General features: G+C 39.9%; 1 protein-coding gene across 9 annotated transcripts in view; it reads left to right on the top strand.

Moving 5' to 3' along the window:
- lrba (LPS responsive beige-like anchor protein) overlaps positions 1–20,153 on the top strand; it is a 198,375-nt gene that overhangs the window by 41,628 nt on the left and 136,594 nt on the right. For all 9 annotated transcript variants that reach the window (XM_023262251.3, XM_023262258.3, XM_023262253.3 and 6 more), the window contains exons 12-23: positions 215–367; positions 757–925; positions 1,230–1,309; positions 4,392–4,454; positions 5,381–5,478; positions 6,088–6,180; positions 7,382–7,490; positions 7,857–7,938; positions 10,050–10,173; positions 10,300–10,492; positions 17,785–19,110; positions 19,278–19,462. In XM_023262251.3, coding sequence (XP_023118019.2) covers positions 215–367; positions 757–925; positions 1,230–1,309; positions 4,392–4,454; positions 5,381–5,478; positions 6,088–6,180; positions 7,382–7,490; positions 7,857–7,938; positions 10,050–10,173; positions 10,300–10,492; positions 17,785–19,110; positions 19,278–19,462 — 2,675 coding nt within the window. The remainder of the gene's footprint in view (positions 1–214; positions 368–756; positions 926–1,229; positions 1,310–4,391; positions 4,455–5,380; positions 5,479–6,087; positions 6,181–7,381; positions 7,491–7,856; positions 7,939–10,049; positions 10,174–10,299; positions 10,493–17,784; positions 19,111–19,277; positions 19,463–20,153) is intronic.

The following is a 20,153-nucleotide window of genomic DNA, read 5'->3' as shown; positions in this document are numbered from 1 at the left end:
ACACAGCAACACATAATATGAGACAGACTGTTTTCCCTTGACTGTATTTGGAGGTCACAGCTGGTTTGAGTGCTTGTTAGGCAGAAGAGGAGCTCCTCCTCATTTTTCTCTGCATGTGTCCTTTCCCTCCCCTTCTCATGTTGCAACTTTTTTTTTTATTATTACCTTTCTATGGATTTTTTTCACCTCCAATGATGGACCTCTGTGCCTCCAGTCTTCCAAGGTGCATGTGACGCGGCCCGTCTTGGACATTGCACTGGCCTTTTCAAGATACCTTAGCAACTTGCAGAATGGCATCTTGCTGCTCAAACAGCTGTGTGACCACATTCTGTTCAACCCTGCCATCTGGATCCATGCCCCTGCCAAGGTAACAGGACTACCCACCTACACCTTAAGTTTGCATTTGGTTAAATGTATAAAAAGGAAGAACTGACTTTTCACTTGTAGAAGGAATAGATTTGTGTGTTCTGTTTACATCTGCTGCTTATAGATGTGCACCCTTATGTAGAGTACTCTTCCTCTGTGTGCTCTTGCCCTAGATTTTATTTTCAGTGTTTGAGAGTTCAACGTGGAGGTCAAAGTTATTCCTTCACCTGTGACTCAGTGATTGCTATTTAAATGAGAATGTCTTGCCTAAACCCTGAGGGACTTAGAAGCATCCACTTTCTCCTCAAAGGAATGGAAAGCTAGGACAAACTAAAATTGGATTATTCCACTCAAACTGCACTTGAGCCCAAGTTTCCTTTAACCTTTCAGGTGCAGCTGACGCTCTACACCTACCTGGCGACGGAGTTCATCAGCACAGTGACCATCTACAATGCCATTCGCAGGGTGGGCACCGTGCTGCAGGTCATGCATACACTAAAGTACTACTACTGGGTTATCAACCCTCAGGACCGCAGTGGAGTCATTCCCAAAGGCATCGGTGAGACTGCACAGAATGGAAAAATATGTTGTTTATACTGTGTAATGTGGTGCAGGTGTTCCTATTTCTTTTCTTACACTCCTTTGAAAATTGTATACAGGATATGCTTGTAAGTGTAGTGTCACCTGCATTTTCTCAAAAATATGAATTCTCACATACAAAACACATTCTGCACTCGTATTCCCTCACTGAAAGTCCATGAAGTGACAAATCGGATGCAAAACTTAATTTCTACGAGTGAAAGAGATCACCTTGTAGTTTCCTACCACATTCAACAGTTATTACATGCTATCTGGGTTTTCAGATGGTCCAAGGCCAAACCACAAGGAGATACTGTCCTTGAGAGCCTTTCTGCTGCTGTTTGTGAAGCAGCTCATTATGAAGGTAAGCATCGTTAACTCTTGCAGAACCCGTGGTTCTCCTTAGATATCAGCTGGGTGATTAAAGACTTAACTCATCATTGCATCTGTCTGTTGGTAAATAATATGCTGTGCAGTTAATGACGCATGGGGACACTCGATTTCTTTAACTCTTTATTGAAACTAGCAAGTGTGAAAATGCAATCAAACACTTAAATTAGTGGATGTTCTCATCTTTTCCTTTTGTTGACTTTTACATACAAACGGATAAATCCTAGATATATAATGCTATGTATTTCTACCTGTTTTTATTTACCACTTTATTTGAAGTAGTTTCTTAAAATCAATCCCAGAATTAACAGATATTATGCAGAAATATCCTCATCTTTTCCTTTTGTTGACTTTTAGGTAGAAACTGATAAATTTGGGAGATACAGTGGCATGAAAAAGTATCTGAACCCTTTGGAATTTCTCACATTTCTGCATAAAATCACCATCAAATGTGATCTGATCTTTGTTAAAATCACACAGATGAAAAAACAGTGTCTGCTTTAACTAAAACCACCCAAACATTTATAGGTTTTCATATTTTTAATGAGGATAACATGCAAACAATGACAGAAGGGGGAGGAATAAGTAACTGAACCTTCTGCCTAAGGAGACTTTGAGAGCAATTAATACCAATTTTTTACCAAATAATTTAAGTCAGGGGTGTGTCCAATCACTGAGGAGTGGCTTAAAGCTGCCCTTTATAGTGATAAAACACACACCTGGTAAGAATTGTGTCTTGATGAGAAGCATTGTCTGATGTGCACCATGGCTCGCTCAAAAGAGCTCTCTGAAGACCTGCGACCAAGAATTGTTGATTTGTATAAAGCTGGGAAAGGTTACAAAACCATCTCTAAAAGTCTGGATGTTCATCAATCCACAGTTAGAGAAACTGTCTACAAATGGAGAGAGTTTAAAGGACTTATCTATCTTTGGCACTGTTGCTTCTCTCCCAAGGAGTGGCCATCCACCAAAAATGACAACAAGAGTTCAGCACAGAATGCTCAGAGAGGTAAAAAAGAACCCTAGAGTGTCTGCTAAAGACTCACAGAAATCACTGGCACAGTCCAGTATCTCTGTGCATACATCGACAATATGTAAAACACTGGCCAAGAATGGTGTTCATGGGAGGACTCCACGGAGGAAGCCACTGCTGTCTAAAAAAACATTGCTGCATGTTTAATGTTCGCAAAAAGGCGCGTGGACACTCCACAGAACTTCTAGCAAAATATTTTGTGGACTGATGAAAGGAAAGTTGAATTGTTTGGGAGGAACACACGTCATGTATGGAGGAAAAATGGAACAGCTCATCAACACCTCATCCCCACCGTGAAGCATGGTGGAGAGAGCATCATGGTTTGGCTGTTTTACTGCCTCAGGGCCTGGACAACTTGCAATCATTAATGGAAAAATGAATTCAAAAGTTTATCAGGATGTTTTGCAGGAAAAGCTGAGGCTGTCTGTCAGACAGTTGAAGCTAAAAAGAGGATGGATGCTGCAACAGGACAATGACCCAAAACACAGAAGTAAATCAACTTCAGAATGGTTTCAGAAGAATAAAATACACATTCTGGAGTGGCCAAGTCAAAGTCCTGACTTGAACCCCATTGAGATGCTGTGGCATGACCTCAACAGAGCGATTCATGCCAGACATCCCAGGAATCTGACTGAACTGCAGCAGTTTTGTAAAGACGAATGGTCCAAGATTGATCCTGATCGATGTGCCAGACTGCTCTGCAACTACAGGAAACGTCTGGTTGAAGTTATTGCTGCCAAAGGAGGGGCAACCAGATAATAAATGCGAAGGTTCAGTTACTTATTCCTCCTCCTTCTGTCATTGTTTGCATGTTTTCCTCATTAAAAATATGAAAACCTGTAAATGTTTGGGTCGTTTCAGTTAAAGCAGACACTGTTTTTTTCATTTGTGTGATTTTGACAAAGATCAGATCACATTTGATGGTGATTTTATGCAGAAATGTGAAAAATTCCAAAGGGTTCAGATACTTTTTCATGCCACTGTATATACTCAACCGTTCAAAAGTTTTGGGGTCACCTATGCAATTTCATGTTTTCCATGAAAACTCACACTTTTATTCATGTGCTAACATAACTGCACAAGGGTTTTCTAATCATCAATCAGCCTTTCAACACCATTAGCTAACACAATGTAGCATTAGAACACAGGAGTGATGGTTGCTGGAAATGTTCCTCTGTAACCCTATGGAGATATTCTATTAAAAATCAGCTGTTTCCAGCTACAATAGTCATTTACCACATTAACTAACTATGTCTAGACTGGATTTCTGATTAATTTTTCTGTTATCGTCATTGGAAAAAAACGCTTTTCTTTCAAAAATAAGGATTTTTCTAAGTGTCCCCAGACTTTTGAACAGTAGTGTATATATAATGCTATATATCTCTACCAATTTTTATCAATATAACCTCTTTAGTTGAAGTAGTTTCTTGAACTTAAACCCACAATTAATGAACAAATATGTAGAAATATTCTCATCTTTTCCCTTTGCTGACTTTTATGTAGAAACTGATGTCAGATATATAATGCTATATATCTCCACCCACCTGCTTTTATCAATATAACCGCTTTAGTTGACGTAGGTTCTTAAAATAAAACCCAGAATTAACAGATATTATGCAGAAATATCCTGATCTTTTCCTTTTGTTGACCTTTTGGTAGAAACTGATCAATGTCAGATATATATTGCTATATATCCCCACCTGTTTTAGCAGTATAACCATATTATTTGAAGTAGTTTTGTAAACTCAAACCCAGAATTAATAAACAGATATGCAGAAATATCCTCATATTTTCATTTAGTTGACTATTAGGTAGAAACTGATAAGATTGAGATATATAGCTATATATTTCTACCGGTTTTTATTAATATAACCACTTTGTTTGAAGTAGTTTCTTAAAATCAAGCCCAGACTAACATTTTGTCATGTTGACAATGTTGTAATTGGTTGCACCTCATCTTCAGACCTTGTTTTGATGTAGAGAACAACACATTATTGAAATGATCTGTGCAATTATATTGCAGGATCACGGAGTAAAGGAAGATGAGCTACAGAGTATCCTCAACTACCTCCTTACCATGCACGAGGTAGGCATGCTGCTCACGAAGCCGTTTCACAGCAAAGAAAGGCCTCGCCACCAGATGGCAACATAATACCACTCTCCTGTACTTGGTCTCACCACCATCTGATAGGCACAGCAAGAGCAAACAGTTCCTGTTGATAAAGGCAGCATTACTGTTCCTTGTTGTTTTTCCAACTCTCCAGCTCAGAAATGGGTTTGTTTACAGTGGAGTGATGCGTAGCAAACGAATCATTCAGATCAATCAGTAACACTGCCTGGAAAACCACCATCATGTAGCAGCCTTTCATTTTACAGATAACATTGTATTTGTTTAATTCTGATGTATTTGATGTATTTGTGTATAACTGCTGCTAGTCACTACTATACAGTGGAGGAAGAAAGTTTTCAGACACTTAAAATTTTACACAATCGCAAATATTATCATGAAATATTTGTGGAAAAATCTTTTTTGTGTTTCAAAAGGTGTGGCTGCATCAGACAGACACAAACAAATACAAATGATTTTTTTTGTTTATTGTTTACAAGAAAAGCTAACAAAACTAAATTCTACCAAAATGACCCAATACTCAAAATTTCTTATTTTTGTAGAACCAATCAGTTTTAAGTTTTTAATGGCTTTTTAAGGATTTGTTTAGTATTATGGCTGTGATTGTACTAAAAGAAATTGCACTTGAAGAATCCACGTAAGAGTGATTCTTAATGCAATATATATGCAAATGTATGGGGTGTCAGAAAACTTTTTTCTACCACTGTACACTGCAGGAGTAGAAATATCAATCACTGACTATGTGTATTTGCTTTCATATTTAATTTCAATAGACGGTTAACTATAAACTTGTAATTTCTTATTAAAGGTGTTGTTTTGAAAACTTTACACTGCCTTACTTCCGTACGGCAATAACTTTAATTCTCTTCCTTCTTGTTGGACAGGATGACAACCTCATGGATGTGCTGCAGTTGTTGGTCGCTCTGATGTCTGAACATCCTGGATCCATGGTGCAGGCCTTTGACCAGCGAAATGGGATTCGGTAAAAATCAACATTTTAATTGCTGATGTGTTTGCTTCTGCTTTTCATCATAATAAAGTTGGTCAAATTTGAAGCTAATTATGAAGTACACTACTGTTCAAAAATTTGGGGTCACCCAGGTAATTTCACGTTTTCCATGAAAACTCACACTTTTATTCATGTGCTAACATAACTACACAAGGGTTTTCTAATCATCAATGAGCCTTTCAACACCATTAGCTAACACAATGTAGTATTGGAACACAGGATTGATGGTTGCTGGAAATGTTCCTCTGTACCTCTATGGAGATATTCCATTAAAAATCAGCTGTTTCCAGCTACAATTGTCATTTACCACATTAACAATGTCTAGACTGGATTTCTGATTAATTTAATGTCATCTTCATTGAAAAAAAAAAAGATTTTCTTTCAAAAATAAGGGCATTTCTAAGTGACCCCAGACTTTTGAACTATAGTGTATTTGCAACACATTAAATTCTGGAAAATATACCTGCTAACTGTTATTTGGTTAATTTAAGAGATTATCAAATTCTATTTTGAAAGTCGAAATTATTTTTTTTTCATGTTTTTAAAAAAATTTATTATCATTCTCCTTTTTTCCCCCCACAGTGTGATTTATAAACTTTTGGCTTCAAAAAGTGAGGGAATAAGAGTCCAGGCTCTGAAAGTCATGGGCTACTTTCTGAAACACTTGTCACCAAAGTAAGTAGCTAAAATCCTCGTCAGGTTTTTCTCAAACGATAGAAGATGTAGTTGTAAAAACTTGAATTTTGTTCGGTGTGTATCACAGCTGTAAATGTAAATAGAGACACTGAGTTTTACATAAGTGATGAAATAATTGAAAGCGATCGGTGCGGCATTTTGATACCTTTGATGATACCACGAGCTACAGTTTCCTGAACAGCAGAGTTGCTGGTATGACTTCTGGTTAGTTGGATCTTTAATACATATCATCCCTTTTCGCTCTTTCTCCACGTCCTCAGCAGAGTCTATTTTTCGATCAAAGAAAGAAAAATCATTCAAAAAAGGAGAGAATTCGGCTTTCTTCCCTCCAAATTTCCTTAGAGTTGCTCATATTTTTCACAGTTTTATGCAGTTCTTAAATTTTATAAAAGAAAGTTACATGTTCTATAATATTGGTTACAAAACAGCTGTAGAATATTGCAGCACACAGAAGAACCTAATTACATGGCTAAATTTAAAAAACTGTTTCGAAATGGTTCCTGTTAACTTTGTTTATCTCGCTGCAGGCCTCACTGTCAAAATAATCTAAAAGAACTTAATAATAACTAAATAAACCAACAAGCAAAAGAACAAAAATAACTGTATGACTGTATTTTGTCTCAGTGTTGCTGTTTTGGGTATGAATACTTGCTAAGGTTGATGAGTGTTCGCTCTGCGCTAATGTGCGAGTTCAAGTAACAACTCTATTCCGTTCTTGGCAACCGTTATTAAGTCTTGTGGTCCAGATGCGAGAATGCTTGTTAAACTATCTGCAAATAGTTCACAGTTTTTGTGGCTGAGCTACAAAGCGAAAATTGGAGCTGATGAATGATCAGAGATGAAAGCTACAAAGAACTTCCAATGAAGAACTGCTGTTACTCAGTCGGCAGGGATTCTCTTTTACATTTCCTTCACGTCAAATGTGACCTTGAGCTCAATGGTTTTAACCAAAAACTCCAGAGTTTGCCCTTTCAATTTCTCTAATTTTACACTAGTCCTTTTTAACACAAATCAGTCTAACTTTTGAAATAAAAATTGCACGTATGGTTGTTGAATTGTTTCCTATGAAGCTACTTTTGGAAATAATTTTCCAGTTTAAAAAATGAAATGCATTGTTTTGTGATCCAGCAATAGTTTAAGTGAATACCAATGTTTACTGACCTTTTAACTTTGTTATCAGGAGGAAAGCTGAGGTCATGCTGAGTCACGGCCTCTTCTCTCTGCTCACTGAACGCCTGATGCTCCACTCGGCCCAGTTCACCATGACAACCTACAATGTGCTCTTTGAGGTCAGTCTGCCTAAGTTCACACTCCAGGCTAATGCCTACAGGATTGAAGTGATCTTCATAGACAATAATGACACTCAATATTAACCCCGTTTGTTAAACTGCACAGGACTGTTTATTTTATTGCATATACTGTGTGTGTGTTTGGGCCTTATCGAATCTTTGTCAAATGCTTCTACTTCATGTGAAGATTTAATGACTCACACAAAATAATAACTCGGCCAGCCACCTACAGAAACTTCATTTGACAATTTTTCAGAAATGCGATCGTGAAACACACACACACACAGCCCTGTGTTTTGTTTCTCTGTTATTATTAAGACTTATGCAGACATTTATGACTCGAATCCCCTCTCTGTCCCCCGGTAGATTCTCACAGAGCAGGTCTTCACCCAAGTGATCCATAAACAGCATCCGGACCCCGACTCCACTGTGAAGATTCTCAACCCACGTAAGTGCCTTCTCTGCGCCACACTGCTGTCCTAAATCATCCGCCTGCAGCGTACCCTCTGCATACCTCCAGCTCCATACTGCAGGAGGATATTCCCCGTGGAACCGTGCGATCGCTATAGACCGTCAAACAAATGAAGCACATAAATTCTGCAGCCAGAGCGTGTTTTCATACTACTGAGGCTCAGATGTAAACTTAACACGAGGATGGTGCAAACATTTTGTGTGACAAATATACACACATATAAGGAGTGATAAATGTAGTGAAATTTTAATTATGCTTCAGTTTGTTAAAAATGTTTTGTTTGTGTACATAATTCAATCAATTAATTGATTATATTTAAGTGATTTTATATATTTTAAAAGCATTTTTAAAATCAAATTATTTAAAAATAATACTTAAAATATATTTGTTTTTTGGAGAGTAAAGTGTACTGTGTACTTTACAATCAGACTTATTACTATTTTGTATGTGTGCTATAATTCAACCAGTTGCAGAGATGCTAATATATAACTATTAGATCATTGCTTACTATTATTACTTTGCTGTTATTGCTGCTATTATTACATGCTTATTTATGTCCTGTCAGAAAAAGCAAGCAATACATTTAAATATACACACACAAGCATCTGTATGCGCATGCATTGCTCTGTATCATTATCATATATCACTCTTTACTCCCACACTTTCAAACTACAGTCTGTATATTTTCCTTTATTTTTTTTCTACCAGCAAATGCTCATTTTTTATACGCAGCAAAGTAACAAGCTGAAATGGTGGCTTTGATCAGTGTTCCCATTCTATATTTTCAGACTGTTACTTACCTCCAATTTCACGTCAGCTCACAAAATCTTTTCATGTGTTGAAATCTTAAGTATTCATTTCAACTAAGAAAAGAAAACATCCCACGCTCTTTTCATACTGCTGCTTCCTTCCACACATACGCATGCACTTTTATGCACACACGTAGAAAAAACAGCTTTAATCAGTTTGAAATCCAAGCACTTGGTATAATCACAACCAAGGTTTACTTCCAACCAGCCTTAATCTGACAAGGTCTTGCTTCAGTCACACATTGATTATCTTAAGCCTTTATTGTGTTAAAAACTCTCCTACCCAACCATCCCAGACAGGCGGTATATATCATAGAAACCCTGTATGGGTTTGTGCATGTGAGCGCATTCTGTGGAACACAGAGCGGTGGTCTGTTTCTCCTTTGCCGTGTATTCTCTTGATTTAATCTGCGACAAACTCCCAAAATGGCCCCCTGATTGCAGTCTTTAGTAACGTCAGAGCCAATCAAACAAACCGAGGAAGTACCGTTTCCTTCAAATTAACTCAAGGGAAAAGAACCAAGAGCAAATGGAAAAAAGACGAGAATACGCCATCCCTCCATCCTCATTCCCGGTACATGCTGGGGTAATTTTCTGGCGGTAAAGGTTCAGCGACTCATAATTTGAGTGACTAAGGCGTAGAAACAACACAACTGTCTGCCGGGGCAAAGGGGCATCGGTTTGCGCCAAGGTCTGAAGAGACAAGTGAAATCCAAGCCCTACCGTCTCTCTACTCAGAGCAAATGGACACTGACATTGTCTAGATAATTCATCTAAACAGTCAGTCTCGTTGGTTTAACTGAAGCCAAGCCTTCCAGAAGGGCCTGCGACTCGGGCTCTCTTGTTTGAAACAATACCAAAACCATTACAGTATGATAAAGATCAATGGTGCGGACTTTCTGTCCTCCTCTGTTCTGTTTTTCTTACCACAGGGGCAGATTTTCAGGTGTGTATAGCCGGGAGATCAGATAGATTGTGACACAATGATTTGCACATGTTGAGACCAATGTGTGATACAGTTGTTGATTTGTGCAGTTTCCCCTTCCGCTTCCCCAAGACGTTTTATATCCAAACAGAAACGCTGGAAAATTCCAAATTCAGCTTTTGGTTTGTAAGCCTTGAAAATGCAGTCTGCTGTAATGTATTGTATTACAAAATGAACAAACCAGACATGGTGTTGTAATATTTTCTGGCCCTGATATCTTCATTTTTTTTTTCAACTCTATAAACATTTTTTCATCTCAGACTGTAAACAGAATGTGTGTTTTTCTGTTCCAGAGATTCTGAAGGTAATAGCTGCTGTCCTGAAGAACTCCCCCCCATCCGCCGAGAGCATGGAGGTGCGCAGGGTCTTTCTGTCAGACATGATCAAACTGTTCAACAACAGTCGAGAGAACCGCAGGTAAGAATTCGACCACTTCGTAGGATAGAGAAGCACATCACACAGCAGTCCACGCAGTGTTTACATGCCGGCGGGATTCACACTCGCAGCGCAGCAGCACCTTCTCACAGCACTTTGTTGTTCCAGGAGCCTGCTGCAGTGCTCGGTGTGGCAGGAGTGGATGCTCTCGCTGTGCTTCATCAACCCGCGAAACAACGAGGAGCAGAAAATCACAGAGATGGTGTACGCCATCTTCCGCATCCTGCTCTACCACGCCATCAAATATGAGTGGGGCGGCTGGCGCGTCTGGGTGGACACCCTGTCCATCACCCACTCCAAGGTCAGAGCGCTCATTATATCCACACACACACACACACACACACACACACACACACACACACACGGGTTAAACACAGATTTGTTTTTTCTTTCTGTGTGAATCTTCTTTATCCGTTTCTCTTTTCATTGCATTTTTTTGCATTCAGTCTCAGTTTCTCTTCCTTTTAACCTCACACACTCTTCATCTCTGCAGCATACACACTCCCATTTTGCAGCAGGATTGTCGGCCTAAATGTTCACTACACAACTGTAACTGTAACCCTCCTCCTCAGTTTTATTCCAGCCAAACAGACAGCGATATTCAGTCAAAACCATCAGCTCTGTCACCCATATGTTTAGTTTAAAAAATTAGAGAGCAGTATCGTCTAACTCTCTAACTTGCAGCACAGGCTTGCATAGTAATTGAGCTCTGCTTCTCAGTGCCCATCAGATTAAACTATGGAAGCTATATAGTGATTAGAATTTAAAAGCTCGTTGCAGTGTAAACCAATTGCAATGAATCCCTTCAGCCCTTCCTCTCTTTATTTATGTATGGAGTCTCTCTCTTTCACGTTGCACTGATAAAAATAAACTTCTGGCACTTCTTATTTCCAAAAACTGAATTCAAAATAGTGCTTTAGAAATTCAGTGTTGATATCGCATTACACTACTCTGTTCCAGAGCAGTGAAGTAATTGAGGCTGGTGTCAGATTGTGGTCTGGGGGGTTTTTAATCCTGGCAGACTGAAAGTTGAGTTAAAGAAGTGCTTGTGACATGAGACGCTTCACTGTAAGGTGAGGTGCTGTGAGCCCTGGCGTCCAATAGGGGGCACAGAAAGACTGCCTGGGAGACTGGCAGTATGACGGCAGCAATTAGCAGGACGCTGTGTATTGTATGCAGGATGTTCTGAACTCCAGAGATCTCCACACCTCTGTATGCTGCAGAACTATCTTCCAGTTGCACTGAAAATGAAATGCACATATAAAAGCCAGGGCAAATTATCTACTCTGGACAGTATTTGATGTAAAATGCAAGAAGAAAAATCTGCTAAATCTGTTATATTGCAGTGATAGTGAAACTGTAACATGTCTGCCGCACACTTTACTGTAGTGTACTGTCATTGCATCATTGTTTAAATATTTACAACAGAATATATTATTTTCTTAGACTGTGACAGTGCAACTGTATGCGGAGATTTTGGCTGTTGTAAAAATAACATGTAGAATTAACACCATGGTGTGTTGCTGTCTCATTTTGCAACATAACTAATGTCTAGTCTCTTTTGGGGCAGAAAATGTTCTTTGTTCACCACAGGCTGTTATTGCCTTTTTCCTGTAATTGTACGAGATTAATGCTGTTTCTTCTTGACTGCAGCTACAATACCATCCAACAGAATTTTACACGTACCATGTGTGTAAATAAACCAGTGTAAGATGTGAGATATACACACAAATACACACAAATGCACCCACAGCGCAGGGACCCGCCGGTGAATCGGATAGTTGCAGCGGGTGCTAGCCACCAAGATACATGCATCTGCTATAAAAAAAGCTAAAGAAACTCAATTGCAATTTTATTGTCCCATTTGATAGATTTCCTGCCACCTTTGTAGCACCAAAGCTGTTTGTCACTGTTGCTCTCTCCTCCCACTGCTGCAGGGCTGTGTGTGTGTGTGTGTGTGTGTGTGTGTGTGTGTGTGTGTGTGTGTGTGTGTGTGTGTGTGTGTGTGTGTGTGTGTGTGTGTGTGTGTGTGTGTGTGTGTGTGTGTGTGTGTGTGTGTGTGTGTGTGTGTGTGTGTGTGTGTGTGTGTGTGTACATGTGTGTGTACATGTGTGTGTCTGTGTTTCAGTGAATGTGAGTTACCAGGCACATTTTCTCTTTGCACTCCTTCTCTCTTGGGCTCCAGCGAGCCCTTTTCTCCGAGCCCACTGAATATTCATTGGAACTGTGAGAGAGCAATCAGAGAAACAAGGCCTCATAAATACAACCCGCCCACTGGGAGCCTCTTGATAAGTGCATATATGCATTCACAAATACATATTTGCACACTTCCCCTTTACAACTACTTTATCATTTAGTTTGCCTTGTGTCAACCGCAGCAAAATTGTCAGTTTGGTATGTATTGAGATGATATGCCTCGAGCTGTACGTGTGTTTCCGCTGCTTGTTGAGGGTTGTCTCTGACTCATAATCCGTTAATGAATTGTTTTTTTTTCTGTACCATACATTGCATGCATATATATTTTCATCATCAGTTCCAAAATCTAAGACATAGGCATTGGTGTCCAGCTACAGAAAAAGTGAAATATTTTTTATTTGGAATTTTTTACTTCTGGGACGATGTTTCTGCCATCAGGGTTTATATGGTGGACATATAGTAAAAGCAATAATAGAGTTTAATACTTCAAATTTAAGCACAGTTCATAGTATTTTGTTGTAGGTATGTGGAGCCTATATTGAATACCCTTTAATTACCTCTTGATGAGAAAATGTGTTGAATTGGAAACTTAATTGATGAACAGTTTTAAAATGATATCTTGACTGGGCAGAAAAGTGACCTAACTGATTTTTGAATTTGCCTGCTTCAGGTTTTACCTTTTTGCTCTTGATGTAAAGCTTATTTTAGTAATTATTGTTGACTCATTGGTTTAAGGCCTGAAATCTGTCTCCATTTTTTTTGTTTTTAAACTGTGACACCAGGATGGATGTATAACTGATCTGGTTGCAGTTTTTATGACATATTCACATTTCTGGCTTTTAAACAGCATATTATTGATAGATGCTAGAAGCACGATGAGCAACAATACTTTCCATACTCGTAGTTGCGACTTTTATTTCTTCCCTTGTCAGCACATCAATATGAGGTTGTGCATAACTGACACATAGAGAATTTTCTGACTTGTACACTAACACTGTGTGGAGAAGAGAAGATGTGATGGAATAAGAAAGTCCGTATTCGGATTCTGCGTGTCTGTGGTTTGTACGTGTATATATGTCATTTATTAGCAAGTAAGCATATCTGCATATGCGTCTCCAAACGGACAGATGTTCCTGCAGGTGGGCACGCTGACACAACAGCCCTCCCACCCTCAGCCCACACACCCCACCCAAGGTGCCCCTCGTCCATCGCTGCACACAAATCAGTTTGAGAACAAGGAGATCTCCAAAAGGGGGAGATTGGGGCGTGAAGGTTCCGCTGCCCTTCACACTCCTGCTGTCGGCTAACTTCATTACACCTGTCAGACACTTTACTGCAAAAAGAAATGTGAGAAAACAGGTCATTGACAAAATTTAATATACATGAAGGTGTTTAAAATCTTTAATTAAACTCCAAATTGAACTGTTCAGCATTTTGGAGTTGGCGATGGAATGCTAATCGTTAGAGTTAATAGTTAAGCCATACACTCTGCTTCTCCTGGAATTATTGAGACATTACCCTCCCAAGTCTCAAGCTGTTGTTCCCGGCAAAGAGTTTCAGGCAGATGCATTGACAAGTGGACAAAGGAAGGTTAGAAGCCAATGCCAGATAAAAGCTGTGCTGCCTATGCTATCCAGTAGCTGGAATTTCCCAAATTTCAGTCAGTATATTTGATGTGTTGTAATTCTGAAAGTGAAATGTATGATGATGAAATTGTGGAAATCCCACAAATTTATCAGATTTTAGTGTATTTTCTCTCTACTAACTTGTCTCCCCATGGTCACGATAAAATTTACAGATAAAAACTAAACACATATCACCACATCAGGTTGGTAGGAGAAAACCAACAAGAAAAAATGTTTTAACAAGAAGTGCGAAAGGAAGATACCATGAACAAGAGCAAAACCGCAGGAGCAGAACAGCAGTAGCAGATGACATTGATTTTGGAGGAGGAATTGCATTTAGCTAATCGGATTAGAGCTATGCTGCCCTCCCTGTTTCCCCTTTGTTTTGTGGTTGCTCTCTATCGGTGATCTAAATGGGGACTCCTGGGCTCCTGCTCTGGGGGGTCTCCAAAGATTTCACCACTCTGACCTACTGTAACAGGTTGTGGTGTTTATTTTGGAACTGATTTACAGCACAAGCATGGCAACAAAGCAAGTTCTGGGTCTTTTCTTAATTTGCTTCGTTTTGGAAATGTGATCGCTATGTGATGCATCCAGGTATGTTTGACTGCAAGAAAGTTAGAGGTTTTATTTTCAGAATTTTCGCTGATGCAGCATTTATCCTGTCAAAGTGCTGTCAAGTGCGATCTTGCTATTATTACATTTTGCAGTGTCTTTTTGTTTATAATAATGTGTGTCCTTTCAAAGCATTTGAAATCTTTTGTATATTCTGGCCATGCTGCAGTCAGTTAATACCATGTTACCCGTCATATTAGAAAAGCCCACCATGTTTTTGTACATTACCATAACATTTTTCCATAACCCACTAAGGCCAGACCGAGTCATGGAGTAGAACGAAATTAGATTAGATCAGCACTGATGTCTTAGCCACCCAAGGCACTTTCTATATATTGTAGCAAGGCTAAACGCTCTTCTAAAAACCACAGAGACATATACTACCTCTGTCTAATGGTAACTGGATCTGTTACAGAGCCCCATTTAAGGCCAGCATACATCATCTTAATGTACAGACTGCATCCTGAATCTATGACGTTATGCGCTGCACTGCTTTCCTGCATAATTTCCATAGCAGTGCACTCTGAATGCAACCTTTTAATTGCTAAAAATGCTAAATGTCAAATTAAGCTCAAACTAATGGGGTAGAAGGTCTGGCTGTGTGATCACTGGTAAAGCGGGAGGAAGAGAGAAAGAGATGGACTACTGGTGCATTTAGAGCAGGCTGTGCACTCAGAAAACAGCTATGGATTACCAATCACTGCTTCCCACTACAGAAGATTAATGAGCTCCCATGTAGCAGGCTAATTTAGAACAATAACGCCTAATTAATTACAAATAATCAGCTTCTTTCTCCCCCTTTCCTTTCTTCCACTCTCAATGATTCACTTTCTTTCTCTTCCTCCTTTGCAGTTTTTTTTTTTACTTCCTTTTCATCTCTTGCTTTCTCGTTTTCTTTGTTTTGTTCTCACTCTTGCTCCCTTGCTCTTTCTGTCCAAATAGCCTCAGGTGAAAAAGCAGCAAAGTGGGTCTAGTTTCATCCTCCTCCCTCCACCACCAACCCATCTTTGACTTTCTGTCCTCCAAGCCCAGTGATTAATGCAGGGTCTTAAATTAGGCGTGGGAGGATTTGCCGATGCTGGACACGCACTCAGTACAGCCAGGAGACCCTCACTAATAGTATCTACTGCTAATCTATGACTGCTTACATGGATGGGCTCTTCCTCAAATGCCACTGCAGAGCATTGTCGTTATAGACTAGCAGTCTAGTTCACCCATATCAGATGGTAAGAAGACTGATAGAGGTTAATAGGCCGTGGGCAGCTGCACACACTAGAGAGGTAAAAAAAGTTTTAAATATGCCTCAGTTACCTGCAAACGATCCCAGTGGTTAGATCGTGTAATAAGCGCAGAACAAAAGGGCATTTTGAGAATATCTTGCTTGCATAATTTGAAATTTCCTTTTTAAACAGCATAAAATGAAACATGGAGAGAATTAGTGGTTAAGCATAAAGTGTAAATGGAGGGAGGCAGGTTAATTACAGATGATGGGAAGCGGTTAGTATAGTATTATAAAGTATTTACTGTATAACATAAAGTGACTGTTAAAACCAATTGTTAAAATAGCCTTATTGTATTTATACAGTTTGATTTTCTTCTGTATTCTCAAAAGAAACACATCCTCAGTCACTCAGAATTAAAGGAGAATTCCAGCATACAAAAACATGATCATTGCTTTTATCAAGACTGACAACTGTGATAGACAGAGTTGAATGACGAATTAAAGGAAGGACCTGAATAAATGATTGAAGAAGCGCAATGAATGCAGATGCTTCTACACAGGTATAAGCAGTTATGATCTAGTCATGCTCTGTAGCATGTATAACAATGCTGAGCAGGCCCATGGCAAGAGGATCTAAGTGACTTTGAAAGAGATTTCATTGTTGTGGCACAGATGGCGGGAGCTTCAGTTGTAAAAACTGTCCAGTTGTTCAGTATTTCTATAGGAGCAGTGCCTTAAGTGACATCTGCATTTAGATCTATGGGAAAGATGTTAGTTAATAGGATTGAAAATTGTTGTCAACGAGGCACTTGTGATGACAGTGATTCTTGTGCATTGGTGCGAAATGTAAATAAAAACAGAGGAGATATTCTTTCTCAGGTGACTGAGAATATCAGTGCAGATCATGATCAGACTACGTGGGCAGGAACAGTGCATTGATAATTACATAGAGAAGGATAATGTAGTTGGATTGCAGTGCACATACCCATTGTTAAATTGATGAATGCACATTTAAGAGTTCAGTGGTGCAATTAAACATTGGCAGTGATCTACAGGTATGTGAAAAAAAGGTTGTGATCACAGGTTATCCTGCGCTGTATTGCTAACAAGTGTGCGCATGTGCAGCGTACACCAAGAGATCAATACAAGATGAATACTTGACCCCAACAATGACAACATCCGGTGTCTCTGTTATACTGTGAGGGGCATTTTCCTGGCATGGTTTGGGTCCACTTGTCCCTGTAGAGTGAAGGGTCACTACAAATGAATACAAAGTTGTTCTGTGTGATCGCCTTTGTCCTATGATGAAACATTTATATGCTGATTGGAGTGGTCTATTACAAGACAACAGTGCCCCCTTTCATAGGGCGGGAGTGGTCACTGAATGGTTTGATGATTAGTGTGAAAATGGTACAAATCATATGCTGTGGCTACCATGTCTCAGTCCAGTTTAACACCAATATGAGATTCTGATCCATGATATTACACTGTGCTTTACACCACCACCATCAAAACACAAAAGGAGCAGATATTTTTTTGAAGAATGAGCCTTGTCCCATAAGCAGAATTCCAGAGACTCGTAGAATCAATGCCAAGGCACATTGAAGCTGTTCTGGCATTACATGGTGGCCAACACCTTACTGAGACACCTAATGTTGATTTTTCTTTCATTATTTTACTTGTGCATCAGGCCAAACCTGACATATTATCACAGGCATTTCAAATGCACTCACTTTCAGTTTTACTTTCCTTAGCTATGTTAAAACCTGCAAGGTAGCATGACCACCCATTCCTTGCTCTGCTGTTAGTTTTTGGCCATCTGACAGAAAAGATGACCAAAATGAGACCAAGACTGTAACAATCCTGAAATTGATAGACTGATGACGGTACACAATAGTTGTGTTGCTAACATTGCAACCTATTTTGTATTTTCAGGTAACCTTTGAGCAGCATAAGGAGAATCTGTCCCGTATGTTCCGTCAGTACCAGCATCAGGAGTCTGCAGGATCTCTGAGCACAGTTCGCACCATCTCTGGTGTCAGCCAAAGCTCAGAGACTGAGGAATGTGTTAATGGGCCACCTGCAGAGGAGACGACTCCCTCCACCGTCATTGAACTCACAGTGGATGAACTGTCCCAGAAATCTCCTGACTCAGCATCCAGTTCCACCATCACCTCCAGCCCACTGGAGGGTGGCGATGACAGGGGACACACGTCCATCCAGGTGTCCAACATCCTGGCCAGGGCCGAAGATGAAGAAGAGCAGAAGCCGGCGGAGGAGCCCTCCAGAGATGACTCAGGTCTTGAAAAAGAGACGGAAACTATTGTGATAGAAAAAACAAACACAGAAGAACAGAGTGAAGCAGTGGAAGAGGGTAAAGACTCTACAGCATCTGTAAGCAGTGACACAAAAACACCTGCAACAGATGATGAAAAATCTGAGGTTGAACAGAACAAAGGTGAATCCTTAAACTCCATGACAGATGACTCTTTGAATGAAGCAGACACAGACATGTCAGTGGTTTCAGAACAAGAAAGTACGACTGACCAAATGTCACCTGAGCCTGCAGCCTGTCTGGAAAATAGTGTTCTGGGAGGAGCCTCTGTCTTCAACGAGGACCTGGTTGATGTGTCTTCTGTCAGTGACCAGGTCCGGCCTAGTGATGCTGATGACAGCCAAGAAGAGTCCTCGTATGCTTCTGCTGCTACTGGAGAGGAAGCGGAGGTTGTAAAAAAGGAAGACGATAAACACGATGAAGGCAGTAAAACCGATCAGGAAGAAAAGGAGTTGAAAGTGGAAGAAGAAAAAGACGAGAAGCAGGAGGTTGGAGTACAAGAAACAAATGTAGCAAGTGAAACTGAAGAGAAACTGGTGCCCTCTTTGGAGAATCCTCCAGCAGAAACACCTGAACAAAGTGACACAGAACCACCCAAAGAAAAAGATGGACATGAACCGTCTTCCTCCATCAGTGAAACTACCACCACAGATCAGCAGCCCTCAGAGACAACACCTCCCTCTACAGCCCAGGAGGTTGCAGCAGCTTCAGACTCCACCTCACTCAGCCAGCCTTCAGAGACCAGTGGTAGCGCCGGAGAGAAACCTCAGCCTGGTGCCCCTGACAGTAGCACCACCTCCAGCTCTGACACCCACAAGAGCGTCGACTCCGTCAGCAAGACCAAAGAGATCAAAATTGCTAGACTGGATGTGTCCAATGTGGCCTTAGACACCGAAAGACTTGAACTGAAGGAGACCTCGGCAATAGTACGCATTTTTTTCTGTTCTATTTGCTCTTCTTGTTTCATTAGATTTAACTAAATTGTTTTATATGGACTTGAAATGGATTTTTGGCTGTAGATAAAATTGAGAGTTTATGCCCAGATTTACCCCATGGTTACAGCTTTTCATGTTCTGCTGGTGTATTTGTGCAGGAAACAAGCCAAGGCCAGTCAACAGCAGCAGGAGGAAGTTCTTCAAGCCAGCCGAGAGAGAGCAGCTCCTCTGCTCCTCGCTCCACCATGTTTCGTATCCCAGAATTCCGCTGGTCCCACATGCACCAACGCCTCCTCACCGACCTGCTGTTCTCTATTGAGACAGACGTCCAGATGTGGAGGAGGTAGGGTAGCAATGCGCTGACTCTGATTTTGCTGGTGCTTTAATTAACAATATTATTGATTATCGGAATAAAGATTTGTCGACTTTTTAAGCCTCAGAGGAACAGACAGAACAATTCACAAACCTTTCACTAATTAAGTTTTGCATGTGTCAGAAAGCATCCAAAGCTCCAAACTTCATGATTTGTTTGTGGGAAGAAGATGTTTTTTTTGCACAAAGTTCAGGCAGTAAATACCATAGTTCTTTCAATTATTTTTTAAGCAGCTAATGAAATATTTCTTATGATTCAAAATTAGACATTTCTATCTCATTATTTCACAATATAAAATGAATACTGGCCAATTATTTGTATGTGTGAGACCCAATCTTTGCACAAAACTTAAAAAAAAAATTGAACAAATAGTACCACAGTTGGGGAGATATGTACAGTTATTTCTTGCCAAGACTGAGATAGTTGATCACTATTGCTGTCATTTGAGGTTAGACCCACAAGGCGATTAACTTGGCTTAGTACAAAGACTGGAAGGTGTAGGAAAAAAGCTAGCATGATCTGTCCAAAGTTTAAAAATGCACTTACCAGCTCCTCTAAAGCTCAGTTTGACAAATTTTATCGGAACTTACAAGCTTGAATTTTGTTTGTTTATGTTTAATTTATGGAAACCAATGGTCATGATGGGATGGGTATACTGTTG

Source organism: Amphiprion ocellaris, chromosome 4, assembly GCF_022539595.1.
Source record: "Amphiprion ocellaris isolate individual 3 ecotype Okinawa chromosome 4, ASM2253959v1, whole genome shotgun sequence".
In the NCBI taxonomy this organism is placed as follows: domain Eukaryota; kingdom Metazoa; phylum Chordata; class Actinopteri; family Pomacentridae; genus Amphiprion; species Amphiprion ocellaris.
Note: the sequence above shows the minus strand (reverse complement) of the source record. Positions and strands in the feature narration are given on the sequence as shown.